This window comes from Mustela lutreola, chromosome 2, assembly GCF_030435805.1.
Source record: "Mustela lutreola isolate mMusLut2 chromosome 2, mMusLut2.pri, whole genome shotgun sequence".
NCBI lineage: Eukaryota > Metazoa > Chordata > Mammalia > Carnivora > Mustelidae > Mustela > Mustela lutreola.
This window is the reverse complement of record NC_081291.1, coordinates 10,409,814-10,426,679: the sequence shown is the minus strand read 5'-3', so window position 1 is coordinate 10,426,679 and position 16,866 is coordinate 10,409,814. Positions and strand designations below refer to the sequence as shown.

At 38.6% G+C, this 16,866-nt stretch overlaps 1 protein-coding gene across 1 annotated transcript; it reads left to right on the top strand.

Moving 5' to 3' along the window:
* The first annotated feature begins 14,643 nt into the window (after positions 1-14,643).
* Positions 14,644-15,483, top strand: LOC131823102 (olfactory receptor 7C1-like). Its single transcript, XM_059159080.1, has 2 exons — positions 14,644-14,998; positions 15,284-15,483. Exons 1-2 carry the CDS (start codon positions 14,644-14,646, stop codon positions 15,481-15,483), a joined length of 555 nt encoding a protein of 184 aa, XP_059015063.1.
* The last annotated feature ends 1,383 nt before the right edge of the window (positions 15,484-16,866 follow it).

Genomic DNA, 16,866 nt, shown 5'->3' with positions numbered 1-16,866 from the left:
CCATTTTGAGTTTATCACTGTGTATGGTGTAAGAGAATGGTAGAGTTTCATTCTTCTACATATATCTAGCTGTCCAGTTTTCCCAGCATCATTTATTGAAAAGACTGTCTTTTTTCCCCTGTATTTTTTTCCTAGCAATAGCAATCAGACAACAAAAAGAAATAAAAGGTATCCAAATTGGTAATGAAGAAGTCAAACTCTCTCTCCTTGCAGATGACATGATTCTTTATATGGAAAACCCAAAAGACTCCACCCCCAAACTACTAGAACTCACAACAATTCAGCAACGTGGCAGGATACAAAGTCAATGTATAAAAATCAGTGGCTTTCTTATACATTAATAATGAAAATACAGAAAGGGAAATTAGAGAATCGATTCCATTTACTATAGCACCAAGGACCATAAGATACCTGGGAATAAACCTAACCAAAGAGGTAAAGGATCTGTACTTGTGGAACTACAGAACACTCATGAAAGAAATTGAAGAAGACACAAAAAGATGGAAGACCATTCCATGCTCTTGGATTGGAAGAATAAACTTTGTTAAAATGTCTATACTGCCTAGAGCAATCTATACTTTTAATGCCATTCCAATCAAAATTCCACCAGTGTTTTTCAAAGAGCTGGAGCAGAGTAGAGAGCCTATATATGGACCCTCAACTCTATGGTCAAATAATCTTCAACAAAACGGGAAAAATATACAATGGTTCCATATTTTAGGATTTTTGTTCAAGCATTTTGAAAAATGCCGGTGAAATTTTGATTGGGATAGATCTGAAAATATAGATTGCTTTAGGCAGTGTACACATTTTAACAATGTTTATTCTTCTGATCTGTGAGCATGGAATGGTCTCCCATGTTTTTGTGTCTTCTTCAAGTTCTTTCATTAGTGTTCTGTAGTTCCTCTTGTACAGATCCTTTACTTCTTTGGTTAGGTTTATTCCCAGGTATCTTGTGGTTCTTGGTGCTATAGTAAATGGAATAAATTCTCTAATTTCCCTTTCTGTGTTTTCATTGTTAGTGTGTAAGAAAGCAACTGCTGTCTGTACATTGATTTTGTATCCTGCCACATTACTGAATTTCTGTGTGCTTTAGTAGTTTGGGTGTGGTACCTTTTGGCTTAAACAAAAGTGAAAATGAACTTTTGGGACTTCATCAAGATCAAAAACTTCTGCACAGCAAATAAACAGTCAACAAAACAAAGAGGCCACCCATGGAATGGGAGAAGATATTTGCAAATAACACTACAGACAAAGGGCTGATAACCAATATCTATAAAGAACTCCTCAAACTCAACATCCCCAAAACAGATACTCACATCAAAAAATGGACAGAATACATGAACAGACACTTCTCCAATGAAGAGATACAAATGGTTAACAGATACATGAAAAAATGTTCATCATCAGTAGCCATCAGGGAGATTAAAATAAAAACCACATTAAGATACCACCTTACACCAGTTAGAATGGCCAAAATTAACAAGACACTAAACAGCAAGTGTTGGAGAGGATGTGGGAAAGGAGAACTCTCTTAAACTGTTGGTGGGAATGCAAGTTGGATGGGAGAAGTGAGTTGGGGCAAATTGGAGGGGTAGTAAACCATGAAAGACTGGAATCTGGGAAACAGCCTGAGGGTTTTGCAGGGGAGGGGGATGGGGGTTGGGGAGAATGTGATCGTAGGTATTAAGGAGGGTATTTACTGCATGGAGACCTGGATGTGGTGCATAAATAATGAATCTTGGAACACTGAAAAAATAAATTTAAAAAAATTATGCAAATGTTGAACCACTCTGTTGTACACCTGAAACTTATATTGTCTGTATGTGAACTAACTGGAATGTAAATAAAAGTATTGTGTTTTAAAAATTGAATCTTGGAACAATGAAGAAGTAAAATAAAGTTTAAATTAAAAAGTGGTCATATACTCTTGTAAACTTTGCGGGTCTTGGAATCTCTTTCTCTCTCCATCCATTTTGAATGTCAGTCTAGCTGGATAAAATATTCTTGGCTGCATGTTCTTTTCATTTAGTGCCCTGAATACATCTTTCCAGCACTTTCTGGCTTTCCAGGTTTCTGCAGACAGATCTATGTTATTCTGATGGGACTTCCTCTATAAGTAAGGAATTTATTCCCCCAGCTGCTTTAAGAGCTCCTGTCTAAAATTATGATTTGTCAGTCTCACAATCAGGTGTCTGGAGGTCTTTCTAGATTCCATGACCTTGGTGGGAGACCTTTTTGTCTCTAGGACATTAAAGCTGGTTCCATTCCCCAGACTAGGAAAATTTTCATGGAGTATTTTTTCAACTATATCCTTTAGTCTTTTTCTTTCTCCTCCCCCTCAGGGATTCCAATTATTCTGATGTTTGAATGTTTCACGTTGTCATTTATTTCCCCAATTCTGTTTTCATGGCTTCTGAGCTGTTTGTTCTAGGCCTCCTCCTGATCCTTTTTCTCTATCAGTTTGTCCTCCCGATCACTAATTCTATCTTCTGCCTCAGTTACCTTAGCTGTTAGAGAATTTAGATTAGATTGGAACTAATTGATAGCATTGTTAACATCATCCCTGGTGGCATTGATGTCTGCCTTAATCAATTCCATGTTGTCATTAATAGTTTTCTCCAACCTAGCCATTGTCTAGATAATTGTTAGCCTGAATTCCTCTTCTGACACACTGTTTATGTCCATATCCAGTAGCTCTGGTAGAGAAGGCACAGTCTCTGAATTTTTCTTCTCTTGGACATTCTTCCTCCTAGTCACTTTGGTGAGAGATGGCTGAAGGGATGTGTAGCTGAATGTATCAACCATGATCCAGGCAAGGTGCACCCTGGGACGCCTCTGAGCAATTGGGAGTCTCCACCAAAAAGAAAGTAAAAAGAGAGAGAAAGAGAGAGATAGGGAAAAAAAAGAGAAAACCCTAAAGGTATGATTTATAAAGTATACAAAGAAAAACAGACAAACCAAATGACCGACAAAAGTACAGGACCAAAAAAAAAAAAAAAAAAAAGAACACAGCCAAAATGAACCCCAAGTATAAGATTTATATACTACCAGATTGCAGGGAGCACTGGGTGTGGTGAAAAAATAATGAATACTGTTATGCTGAAAATAAATAAATTAATTTAAAAAAAGATTTATATACTACCAGAACAAAAACAAATACACAGAAATACTGACAGAAGAAAAATATGGGAGGGTGGCTATAAATACTCCGTGTGGGTGAGGAAGTTTGTTTTAATTATTCTGCTGTATCTTGCTATCTTTGTTAAAGGTCTCAAGTTTCCCAAGATAAAGGGGGGATTAAAACTGGTTTATATATAGGGATAGTATTGACTGGGGCAAGGGAATTACCTTGAAGCTTATCTCTATTTGAATATTTAAAAAAATAGAAAAGCAAAAAAGAACCACAGGTATATTTATCAAAGAAGTTCAAGTTAAAAGATTATTATGGAATTTGTTGTACTGACCTATCACTGTGATGATAAATAGGTTAAAAAACTATAAAATATTAAATAGAATGAGAATAGTGGGAACGAATTAAAAATTAAAATTATCTCTATGAAATATACAGGTTTTAGGGCATTATCGAAACCTTAATACCTCCTTTCCCCTGATATTTGGGTTTTCCAAGACAGCATGGTACTGGCACAAAAAAAGACACATAGACCAGAGGAACAGAGTAGAGAGCCCAGTAGAACGCAGTGGACCCTCAACTTTATGGTCAACTGATCTTTGACAAAGCAGGAAAAAGTGGAAAAAAAGACAGTTTCTTCAAAATGGTGCTGGGAAAATTGACGGCTATATGTAGAATAATGAAACTCGACCATTCTCTTACACCATACACAAAGATAAACTCGCTATGGATGAACAACCTCAACATGAGGCAGGAATCCATTAGAACCCTAGAGGAGAACAAAGGCAGTAACCTCTTTGACATTGGCCACAGCAACTTCTTTTAAGACATGTCTCCAAAGGCGAAGGAAACAAAAGCAAAAACGAACTTTCAGGACTTCACCAAGATCAAAAGCTTCTGCACAGCAAAGGAAACAGTCAACAAAACAAAGAGGCAACCCACAGAATGGGTGAAGATATTCACACATGATACTACAGACAAAGGGCTGATATCCAAGATCTATAAAGGACTCTTCAAACTCAACACACACAAAACAGATAATCATATCAAAAAATGGGCAGAAGACATAAACAGACACTTCTACAAAGAAGACATACAAATGGCTATCAGACACATGAGAAAATGTTCATCATCACTAGCCCTCATGGAGATTAAAACTAAAACCACATTGAGATACCACCTTACACCAGTTAGAATGGCCAAAATTAACAAGATAGTAAACAGCATGTGTTGGAGAGGATGTGGAGAAAGGGGAACCCTCTTACACTGTCAGTGGAATTGCACGTTGGTGCAGCCACTTCGGCAAACAGTGTGGAGATTCCTTAAGAAATTAAAAATAGAGCTTCCCTATGACTCTGCAATTGCACTAGTGGGTATTTACCCCAAAGATACAGATGCAGTGAAAAGAAGGGCCATCTGTACGCCAATGTTCATAGCAGCAATGGCCACAGTCGCCAAACTGTCAAAAGAACAAAGATGCCCTTCAGCAAACAAATGCATAAAGAAGACGTGGTCCATATACACTATGGAGTATTATGCCTCCATCAGAAAGGATGAATACCAAACTTTTGTGTCAACATGGATGGAACGGGAAGAGATTATGCTGAGTGAAATATGTCAAGCAGAGAGAGTCAATTATCATATGGCTTCGCTTATTTGTGCAGCATAAGGAATAACACGGAGGACATGGGGAGATGGAGAGGAGAAGAGATTGGGGGGATATTGGAAGGGGAGATGAACCATGAGTGGCTATGGACTCTGAAAAACAATCTGAGGGTTTTGACAGGGTGGAGGTTGTGAGGTTGGGTAAGCCTGATTGTGGGTATTATGGAGGGCAGGTATTACTTGGAACCCAGGGTGTGGTACATAAACAATGAATTCTGGTACACTGAAAAGAAATAAAAAATGTAAGAAAAGCAGACAAGACACATAATTACATGATTTCATGTATATGAAGTCTCTAAAGTCACAACTTTTAGAAAAAGAAACTAGATCAGTGGTTACCTGAAACCAAGGGAAGGCAAAATGGGAATTGTTCAATGTGTACAGAATTTCAGCTCTGGAAGATGGAAAAAGTTCTAGATCTCTGTTGTTAATACTACCTGGCTGTACACTTAAAGATGGTTAAGAGGTAAGTTTTATTATATCTGTTCTACCACAATAAAAAAAGAATTAAAAAAAAGTTAAAAAATGAATTGTTTGAGTCTTTTGCTATTGAATTTGGTACATATTTTGGATATTAATTTGTCATCAAGTATGTAGTTTGCCAATTTTTTCTTTGTGGATTGCCTTTTCACTTGGGAAATAGTGCCTTTCAATGCACAAATAGTTTGAACTTACGGAAGTAATTTTTTCTCTGGTTGCCCATGTCCTTGGTATTATATACTGGAAATCTTGATCAAATCCATTATCATAAAGATGTACCTTTGTGTTTCCTTCTATGTACTTACAGTGTTATTTCTTGTGGTTAGATCTGTGATCCATCTGGAGTCATGTTTGTAGATCATGGGCAGAAAGGTCACCTTCAACTTTTTGCAGATGGAAATATTGGTTTCCCATCACTATTTCTTGGAATCGCTGTCCAGTTACCATTGAAATGTCCTGGCAAGATAAAACATCATTCAATCATATACATGAGATTTTATATGCATGGGCTTTCTCCTAGTCCAGTGATTTCTGTTTCTGTTTGAAAACAGACTGATTGAAAAGTATAATGTGGAACTCTGAAAATCATGATTTCCCCTCTCCCTAGGATTTTTTTTAGTGAAAGTAATAACACACATTGTTATTTTAGCTTCAGGTGTAGAACATAATGATCCAACAATAGTACATATTGTTCAGTGTTCATGGAGATAAGTGTAGTCTTAATCCCCTTTATTTATCTTACCCATCTCTTCACCCACCTCCCCTTTGGCAAACACCAATTTTTTTCTGTATTTAAGAGTCTGTATTTTTTTGTCTCTTTTTTCCTGGTTTGTTCATATGCTTTGTTTCTTCGATTCCATATATGATTGACATCAAATGGTATTGGTCTTTTTCAGATTGACTTATTTCACTCAGCATTATGCCTTTAGCTCAATCTATGTGGAAAACTTGAATAATATTTTATGTGGTTTTTTTTTTTACCTTGTAAAAGGGTCCATTCATTCTCTATTTTTCAATCTATACCTTTTCAGTTTTCTTTGACTGTTATAGTAGCAAGGGTGTACGCATAACATTGTCACGGGATGACTTTTACACAGGGTGAGCTTGATCCTGGATATGCCACCATGAAATATGCACTGACACTCAACTCTTTTCATAAAAAAACATATCAGCCTGTAGCCAAAATATAAGCATCTGTGCTATCTGAATGCTGTCTCACTACCCAGGGCCATGTTTCAATTATCACCCTTAGCCCCTTATTACTGGTCAGCAAGTATGAAGTACAGGAAATATGTTGACTGTACCTTAACAGTCTAACTGCCGCATTGACTGTCCTGATACCCCTTCTTGGAGTGCTCCTACCCCTTTCCCTGACATCAAGACTCAGGACAATTATAAGCTTGTTTGGGAAGCCTTCATTCATCGCCCCTGGAAGAGTCGATCATGTTGGTGTTCTCTTCATCAGGTGTCAGGGCCACTTCGGGTTAGTGAACTCATTTGTTGTTCAGTCTCTTGCCCTGTTTTAACTGTGAGCCATGTCTTACACTTTTCTTTATCCACAGGATGTAGCTTAGTACCTACTGTGTCCACCCCACCCCTGCTGTCCAAGTGTTTGCAAGATGCCCAAAGAGGCTAATGGTCGAGCCATGTTAAACAGACACCATGTACAATGAAGGAGAAAGAGGTGCAGAACAGGAAAAGCATTGTGGGGGCTGGGGGATCCATGATCATGAGCCAACAGAAGAGGGTCCAGATGGGAGAAAGAAGAGATTTAGGGAACATGGAATCTCTCTTCCAAATAAAGAATTGCATATTCATTATGGGGCACTCTGGTTCAGTGAGACCCTCTACAGGGAGAGGACCTCCTTGTGGGATCAAAGAGTTTAATGGGATAAGAGATGATCATGGAATGCCCAGGCGGTGTCCTAATACCAACACTGAGACTAGTTTGCATTCTGTGTTTCTGACCAAGTCTTTCAAAGGGAAGTGAGACAAAAGACTATTTCATTAATGAGACTCCTGGGAATTCAGCCTCTATAGCCACAGAAACTGAAAATGTCTCTGCTGCACCCACTGACTTCATCTTTTCTAATCTCAGGTGATACAAACACATAACTGTGCCTTCCAAACATATAACTGTGCCTTCCAAAGCCTTTATGAATAGGACTTCCAACCTCATCAATCATCCATGGGAGAAAATGGGTCAGGGATCTCATACTGTTCTGTGATAATATCTAAGTGAGTCACAAGTGCTGGGGACATGTGGTATGGTGGGATGGACCCTTTTTGTTGGTGATTATTGTTGGGGGATTGACAGGGACAATAAGTTAAGGAGAGTTTAATAAAGCTAAGGCCTGCCTGTTCAGGCTTTGATTCTGGAGAGAAACTCTGGTTACACTAAACCACTTCTACCTGATCTGTCTTCTCTGGAGTAATGCTTAATCATAGAGACTCCATTCCTTAACAGTCTTTCCTCTGTTTCATTCCTTGTTCTTTCATTTTTGAGAGTGACTGTTTATCATTATTCAGCCGTTTATTATTCTAGTCTTTTAACAAACATTTTTTCAGTATTTAACATATGGTAAACACTAACATTTATTGTGGGAATAAATAAGACATTGTTTCTTCTCTCAAGGTACTCACTATGTAAACGAAGTGAGAGATGTAAAAATAAGTAAATGTGGTATCGTGAGGTTGCATTGAAATCTGTGGAAGTATCCAAAAAAGTTGACACTTTATCTTAGGACATTTTTTTTTTCAAAAATTAACTCTTTCATGGGACTTAGTGAAGGCTTCACAGACAAGATTATAGTGGAACTGACCATTGAAGGAGGTGTTAGAGTCCTTCCTGGATACACTGGGTGTGATCAGTCCAGGAAGAAACAGCAGAGGAGGAAATTTAAAGATTAATTAAACTAGAAGCTGTGCTGCTATGATTAGAAACACTTCTTACTGATCGGACCAACAATCAGTAGCAGGATATGCAAAATGGGTGAATAGGCAACTGGCCTGGTAGGAAATCGTATGTTAAGAAAAAATCAAGTGTTTTGGCTACAGGGTTGAAATTTAATTCTGTAATTACTGAAGCATAAGTGCAGGTTTTAAAGGTCAGGGGATATCTATGCATAGGTCTTCTCTGTGGAAAATTGACATATGTTAATGTAAGGATCAAAGTGTTACTGTGTTCAGAGCGTGAGAGGGACATAGAGGGATAGAAATAGCACCATGAACATGAGATGGGAGACAAGTGATGGATCTCTGAGGGGGTGGACATCATGGATACAAAAATTCAGATGATTTTTTTATTCATTATTGTTTTTTTCCAGAAAGTGTACCAGACATCTTCTCTTTATCATTTGTATGCATTAGTTAATACTGCAAACAGTGCCAGACATATCATAGTCATCATTTTATTGAAACCTTTCAAAAAGTATGAATTTGTTATCGGTCTTTTATTTTATGGATGGAAGTGTCCCTGAAAACAGTGATACTGCTTACAGAAAACATGTAATGGAGCCTAAGATGTTGTCAGAGTTCAGTGTTTCCAAAGATTTTGCATTTCATTAATAATTTTTTTCTTCATTAATAATTTTAAGTTTTATTCAACTTTAGTTTTTGAATAGTTGTACATGTACACACACAACAAATTGCTATGATAGTTCGGAGAGTTCTCACAAGCTCCCTTCCCAGTTTCTGGTCCTATCATTACATTGTATCTGTTATACATGCTATGTGTAATCCTCTTATCTGCTGAGCTTCCACACACGTGAATTTTCTCAGGCCTCCTTTGTTCTTGAAGTAATTGATAGTTTTGAGAAGTACTAGGTGGGTGTTCTATAAAATTATCTTCTTTTGGACTTGTCTCATTGTTCTTTTCCTCCTGAGTAGGCTAGGACTATGGGCGTGGGATAGGAAGACCAGAGAGGTAAACTGCCATATTCATCTCATGATATCACTATCAACATGACTGACCCTCATTGGTGTTGCTGCTGATGTGCTGGCTGCATGGTGTTTTCCAGATTTCTCTACTGTGGTTACTTTCCCCCCTTTGTTTCCATACTGTACTCTTGTAGGAACTTTTCTAACTGTAGCCTCATTCCTAAGTAGTGGGAATTATCCTCCACCTCTTTGAAAATGGAGTATCTATCTACATCATTGGTATTCTTCTGCCCTCTAGTGGGCATCTTTTCCATTTTTTCCACTTATTTACATTGATATTGATAATATAGTCTGTGTTTTAACCCAGTACTATTTCATTTTGTTGCTCCATTTGTTCCAGCTTTGGCAATAGAGAACTCCTTCAGTCAGCTAATATGTCTCTTCAGCATGTCTCTATTCTTGGCTTTTTAGGGTAGCATTTCATTACTGTCTCACAGTAAAAGAAACTTCAGCTTCAGCTTCCTGTATTTTCCCTCCCGAACCCTAGAATCAGTGATTCCTGCAAGGAGTCCTGTTTCTTTTTTTTCTTCTTTTTTTTTTTTATTTATTTTCAGCGTAACAGTATTCATTGTTTTTGCACAACACCCAGTGCTCCATGCAATCCGTGCCCTCTCTAATACCCACCACCTGGTAGTCCTGTTTCTTTTTATTGGATCATGGGATTAGCACCAAGATCTGGGTGCCAGGTGTGCTTGCTGCTGCCAGGGTCTCTATACACCCTCACCTGATGTGAGGAAACATATGGGTGTATACTCTGTGTATATGCATGCACACACATACACATACACATATAGATATAGATATAGATAGATATAGATAGATATAGATATAGAGATAGATGATATAGGTTAGAGATAGATATAGATATAGATATAGATAGATGATATCAATATATACCACTCTCTGTAAGAGAATTTAAACTAAAGCAAGTTCATACTGATGACTCCAGCTCCCATTTATTGCCACATGGATCATCCTAGCCTCTCCACTTGGCTCACATGTAAACTCCCACACCAAGTGGCTCACAATTTACTCTCCATTTCTTTATATGTTCAATTTCAGTTCACATGTGTAGAGTATCAGCATCGTTAACAGTTCTATCTGGGATACACCTGTATTAACTATAGTGGAATCTTTCTGTACACTTTCATCTCCATTTTCACTGACTCCACTCAGTCTCCAGATGACATATTTCTACATTTTTTCCCACATACTTCAGTGAGATTTTTTTATGCAATTGTAATATAGTTAGATTGTTTTTTATTTTTTTCACATGGAGCATTCCATTCTGGGATTCCCTCACTCCTCTGTGTTTTGTGTGTTTTTATTTGTATTCGTTATTTTCTTAAATTATTTTTTACTTTCCATAACTCATGTACTTTTTCTTATTATTTCTTTTCAGCGAAACAGAATTCATTGTTTCTGCACCACACCCAGTGCTCCATGCAATATGTGCACTCCTTAGTACCCACCACCTGGCTCCCCCAACCTCCCACCCACCACCCCTTCAAAACCCTCAGATTGTTTTTCAGAGACCATAGTTTCTCATAGTTCATCTCCCCTCCCAATTTCCCTCAACTCCCTTCTCTCCTCCATCTCCCTATGTCCTCCATGCTATTTGTTATGCTCCACAAATAAGTGAAACCATATGATAATTGACTCTCTCTGCTTGACTTATTTCACTCAGCATAATCTCTTCCAGTCCCGTCCATGTTGCTACAAAAGTTGGGTATTCATCCTTTCTGATGGAGGCATAATACGCCATAGTGTATATGGACCACATCTTCCTTATCCATTCGTCCACTGAAGGGCATCTTGGTTCTTTCCACAGTTTGGCGACCGTGGCCATTGCTGCTATGAACATTGGGGTACAGATGGCCCTTCTTTTCACTACATCTGTATCTTTGGGGTAAATACCCAGTAGTGCAATGGCAGGGACATAGGGAAGCTCTATTTTTAATTTCTTGAGGAATCTCCACACTGTTTTCCAACGTGACTGCACCAACTTGCATTCCCACCAACAGTGTAAGAGGGTTCCCCTTCCTCCACATTCTCTGCAACACTTGTTGTTTCCTGTCTTGTTCATTTTGGCCATTCTAACTGGTGTAAGGTGATATCTCAATGTGGTTTTGATTTGAATCTCCCTGATAGCTTGTGATGATGAACATTTTTCATGTGCCTGATATTGGGGAAGTGTCTGTTCATGTCTTCTGCCCATTTTTTTTAAAGATTTTATTTATTTATTTGACAGACAGAGATCACAAGTAGGCAGAGAGGCAGGCAGAGAGAGAGAGAGAGATAGGGAAGCAGGCTTCCTGCGGAGCAGGGAGCCCAATGCGGGGCTCGATCCCAGGACCCTGAGATCATGACCCCAGCCGAAGGCTGCAGCCCAAACCACTGAGCCACCCAGGCGCCCCATCTTCTGCCCATCTTTTGACATGATTATCTGTTTTGTGTGTGTTGAGTTTGATTTGTATTTGTAACATTGTTGAACCATATATTAGTCTAATGGTTTTTCTTGTTTTTAATTGTGTTTTTAATACAATCACCTTCTTTATGAACAGAAATCATATTACTTCTTCCTTTCTAATTTTCATGCCTTCCCTTCCCTTCAATTCCCTTCCCCTTTCCTTTCCCTTTCTCCTTTCCTTTCCTTTCCTTTTCCTTCCCTTCCCTTCCCTTCCTTTCCTTTCTCTTTTTTCTCCTCCTTCCTTCATTCCTTCCTTCCTCCCTCCCTCCCTCCCTCCTTTTCTCCTTCTCCTTCTCCATCATCTTTTCTTTCTTTCTTTCTTTCTTTCTTTCTTTCTTTCTTTCTTTCTTCTTCCCTGGTTCATTGCTTTGTCTGGAAATTGGAATGCTATGTGTAAAGAAGTTATCAAAGCAGACACTCTTGCCTTGTTCTTATCGTACGGTTGCTTTCAGGCTTTCACTATTAAGAATAATATCACTTATTTGTGGAGCATAACAAATAGCATGGAGGACAAGGGGAGTTAGAGAGGAGAAAGGAGTTGGGGGAAATTGGAAGAGGAGGTGAACCATGAGAGCTATGGACTCTGAGGGGTTTGAAGCGGCGGGGTGTGGGAGGTTGGGGGAACCAGGTGGTGGGTATTAGAGAGGGCATGGATTGCATGGAGCACTGGGTGTGGTGCAAAAATAATGAATAAAATAATGAATAGTGTTATGCTGAAAATAAATTAAAAAATAAGAAAAAAAGTTAAAAGAAAAAAATAATGAATACTGTTATGCTAAAAATAAATTTGAAAAAAAGAATAATATTGAACACTGGGTGTGGTGCATAAACAATGAATTCTGTTACACTGAAAAGAATTTTTTAAAAAAAGAATAACACTGAAGGTGGGTTTTCACATATGACCTATATCACATTGAGGAAGTTTCCTTCTGTTCTTAATTTTTCCAATGTTGTTATTATGGAAGAATGAAAATTTTGTCAAATTTTTTCTACAGCAGTTGAGATAATCCTGCCTTTTATCCTTCATTGTGTTACTGTGATGTATTACAGGGAGGGGTTTTCATAAGTTATACCATCCTTGCCTTCCAAGAATGCATCCCACTTGGTCATGATGCATAATCCTTTTATACAGCATGAACAAAAGGCTGCTATATTCAGTTGTAATATTTAGTCAAAGATTCCCATGGAATGTTGATCTGTTACTTCTCTTTTCTTGCAATGTCTTTGGCTTCAGTTTAAGTGCAATACTGTCCTTTTGGAATAAAGTAGGAAGTGTTTGCCCTTTGAAATTTTTTGGAAAAGTTTGAGAAGGATTGGTGTTTATCCTTCTAATTCTGCGTGGATCTTGTGATCTTTAATCATGACTACTCCGTTGGAATGTTGACATTATAAAATGCAATCCTCCTAGGAGAAAGAAGCTCTGTGACTCATGGTATAGCCTTTCCTCTGCTTTCTAATACAATTGTGCTTCAGCTACAAGGGGTACACAGTACTACAATACTAGAAAACACTGTATTTCTCCTTCTCTGCACTCTGTGCTTGTGTGCATGCATGCGTGTGTGTCTGTGTGTGTGTCTGTGTGTAGGGAGTGGAGAAGCTATTATTATAGTGCACACTGGTTAAACATTTAAAGCAAGCCAAAGTTGTCTTAGGCAATAAAAAATGTAGAGTGTAGACCAACTATAGACTAAGGATAGAGAGAGAAAGAGAGAATTATAGAGGAATGAACTTTGTTCCATTTGTATATATGACAGAAAATTTTTCCTGTTGTAGACATCATATATATATATATATACACACTTATATTTATATATATGTACATATACACACACACATATAGGTACATATATATGTGCACATACACACACACGTATAGAATGAGTGTCCATTGCCTTAGAATGTTTCCAAAGAAGTAGGAGACTTTGACATCCTCTCTCACTTGTCCTACATCCAGCACCTGTTCTTGTTGTGTTACCTACTCTGCTCACAGCTTTCTCTTTGATGTTGCCCTGTGGTTTCAGTGAGCTCTTGCCTAAGGCTGTTCGCACAGGCTCTTTCTCTGCCTTATGTGTTTTTCTCGAAATTATGTGCATGACTCACGAATCCACTATCCTCAGCTTTCCTGCTCAAAATCCCCTTATCAGAGAAGAGAAAATGGAAAGTTTTCTCTTCAGTGTGGCACTACCTTGTCTTGTTTTATTTTACTTATTAATAAAAACCAACACTTGAAATGTCATTTGCTCACTCATTAATATTTTATTGCTCCCTCTGACACACACATATCAGACTCAATCTTGTTAAGGTCAAACACACATCACTAGTTTATTATGCTTTTGACAATGCTTGCCACAAGATAATTGGTTAAAATATTTGTTAAGTGAACAAAAAACATCTCAGGAAATTTATAGAGGACAGCACTGCTTTGGGTAAATGTTTCAATTTGGGACTTTTTTCAGTATGATGGAAAACATGGAGCTTTTGAGGTCCTTGAAATTTTTAGCTAATTATTCTAGATGGATAGGTAATGTATGAGAATTAATGAGTGAAGCAATTTGAAAAAAAAATTTCACCAGACAAATCTCAGCATTTCTCCCTCTTTCCCTCATCTATCTATAGTGAGGGCAGAGGAGGAGACAGGGAGGAAGAGCATCTGAAATAGCCTCTGCTCCCAGCAGAGTCCAGTGTGGGGCTTGAACTCATCACCAGGAGAATACCACCTGAGCTAAAATCAAGAGTTGGTTGCTGAACCGACTGAGCCCCCCCGGAACCCCAGCCACAGCATTTCTTTTAATTCTGTGCTCACTGCTTGTGACTTTATTGTGCTCTTGTCTCTGTTCCAGCTGTTTTCAGCAGTTACATGGAACAAAGGAATCAAACTCCTGTTTCAGAATTTATCCTCCTGGGACTTTCAGAGGAGGGAGATCTGCAGCCACTGCTCCTGTGGCAGTTCCTGTCCATGTACCTGCTCACCTTCAGTGGGAACCTGCTCATCATCCTGGCCATTGTCACAGACTCCCGCCTCCACACACCCATGTACTTCTTCCTCTCCAACCTGTCCTTTGTAGACATCTTTTTCACCTCCACCACCATCCCCAAGGTGCTGCTGAACCTCCAGACACAGAGCAAAGTGATCACCTATGCAGGCTGCCTCAGCCAGATATATTTTTTCATGCTTTTTGCGGGATTAGACAACTTTCTCTTGACAGTGATGGCCTATGACCGGTTTGCAGCCATCTGTCACCCACTGCACTACATGGTTATCATGAACCCCAAGTTCTGTGGCAGCCTGCTTCTGGTGTGCTGGGTGTTGAGTGTTCTGGACTCTCTATTACATGACTTACTGGTTTTGCAATTATCCTTTTGTATGCAGTTAGAAATCCCTCACTTTTTTTGTGAACTTAATCAGGTGATCTACCTTGCTTGTTCTGATACCTTCTTCAATAACCTGGCAATTTATCTTACAAATATACCTCTGGCTTTTGTTTCACTCATTGGTATCCTTTTCTCTTACTCTAAAATTGTAACCTCTATTTTGAAAATTCCGTCTTCTGGGGGCAAGTATAAGGCATTTTCCACATGTGGGTCTCACCTCTTGGTTGTCTCTTTATTCTATGGTACAGGCTTAGGGGTGTATCTTAGTTCTGCAGCTTCTCAAAACTCGAGGACAACGGCCATAGCTTCAGTGATGTACACAGTGGTCACACCCATGCTGAACCCCTTCATCTATGGTCTGAGGAACAGAGACATAAAACTGGCACTAAGAAAGCTCTTGAGCAGGAAGACAGTCTCTGCATAGAAGGATCTTTGTTTCAAGATAAAGATGTGAGTAACAGGGCTCAAGACCCTAAAATGATTTTTTTATCAGTTCATGGAAAGATGATCTACAGTTTATCTTTCTACACTATTCAGTCTTTAATCTTTTCATACATAACAAGCAACTATCTGTTTTTTTCAGATCGAAGTTTAAAAAAAAAAATTTCCAGTTAGTTAACAGATTGTGTAATATTAGGTTAAGGAATAGAATTCAGTAATTTATCCCTTACTGGGGCACCTGGGTGGCTCAGTGGGTTAAGCCACTGCCTTCAGCTCAGGTCATGATCTCAGGGTCCTGGGATCGAGTCCTGCATCGGGCTCTCTGCTCAGCAGGGGGCCTGCTTCCCTCTCTCTCTCTCTCTCTCTCTCTCTCTCTCTCTGCCTGCCTCTCTGTCTACTTGTGATCTCTGTCTGTCAAATAAACAAATAAAATCTTTTTAAAAAAATTTATCCAGGTGGTGGCTATTATAGAGGGCATGGATTGCATGGAGCACTGGGTGTGGTGAAAAAATAATGAATACTGTTTTTCTGAAAATAAATAAATTGAAAAAATTTAAAAAAATTAAAGAGTCTCTTTCATGGAAAAAAAATTTATCCCTTACTTACAACATCCAGTGCTCATCACAACAAATGTCCTCCTCAATCCCAATCACCCATATCCTCTCCAGCAACCCTTAGCTTGTTCTACGTTTTTAAGAGTCTGATTGTGATCTGTTTTTTTTTTAAAGGTTTTCTTAAAAGATTTACTTATTTATTTATTTATTTATTTATTTATTTCAGAGAGAGATAGATATAGCATGAGTTGGGGGGAGGGCAGAGGAAGAGGGAGAGAATCTCAACCAGACTCTATGTTGAATGTGGAGCCATTTGTGGTGCTTGATCTCACCACCCGCAGATGATGACCTAGGCCAAAATCAAGAGTCAGTTGCCTAACAGACTGTGCCATCCAGGTGCCCTGTATCTTGCCCAATTTTAAGCTACCAATTTTAGTTCCAATCACAGTCCTAATGGACCATAGTAACTTGGCCAGCAACATCACCTTAGAGTCTTTGGGTTCAGTTTGGAGGAAAAGGTATTGCATTTATTGCTATTTTACAGTCTTCACTCAGGGGAAACTGGTTCCATCAATTGAAGATCTGGGTCAGTGATTGATCTCAGGTCTGAGAGTGAAATAGAGATTATGACCTATCAGTGCAGTGACACGGTCACTCTTTTCTTCATGATTTTTAGAGGGATTTTGATTTGTTTTGTTTTCCTTAGTTATACAAATTGGATAAGCTTTTAGTAAGCTGCCCATCACTTTTGTTTTATGGAGACACCATGAATAATTTGCCAATTTGAGAAATCCCTGTATCTCTCACAATTT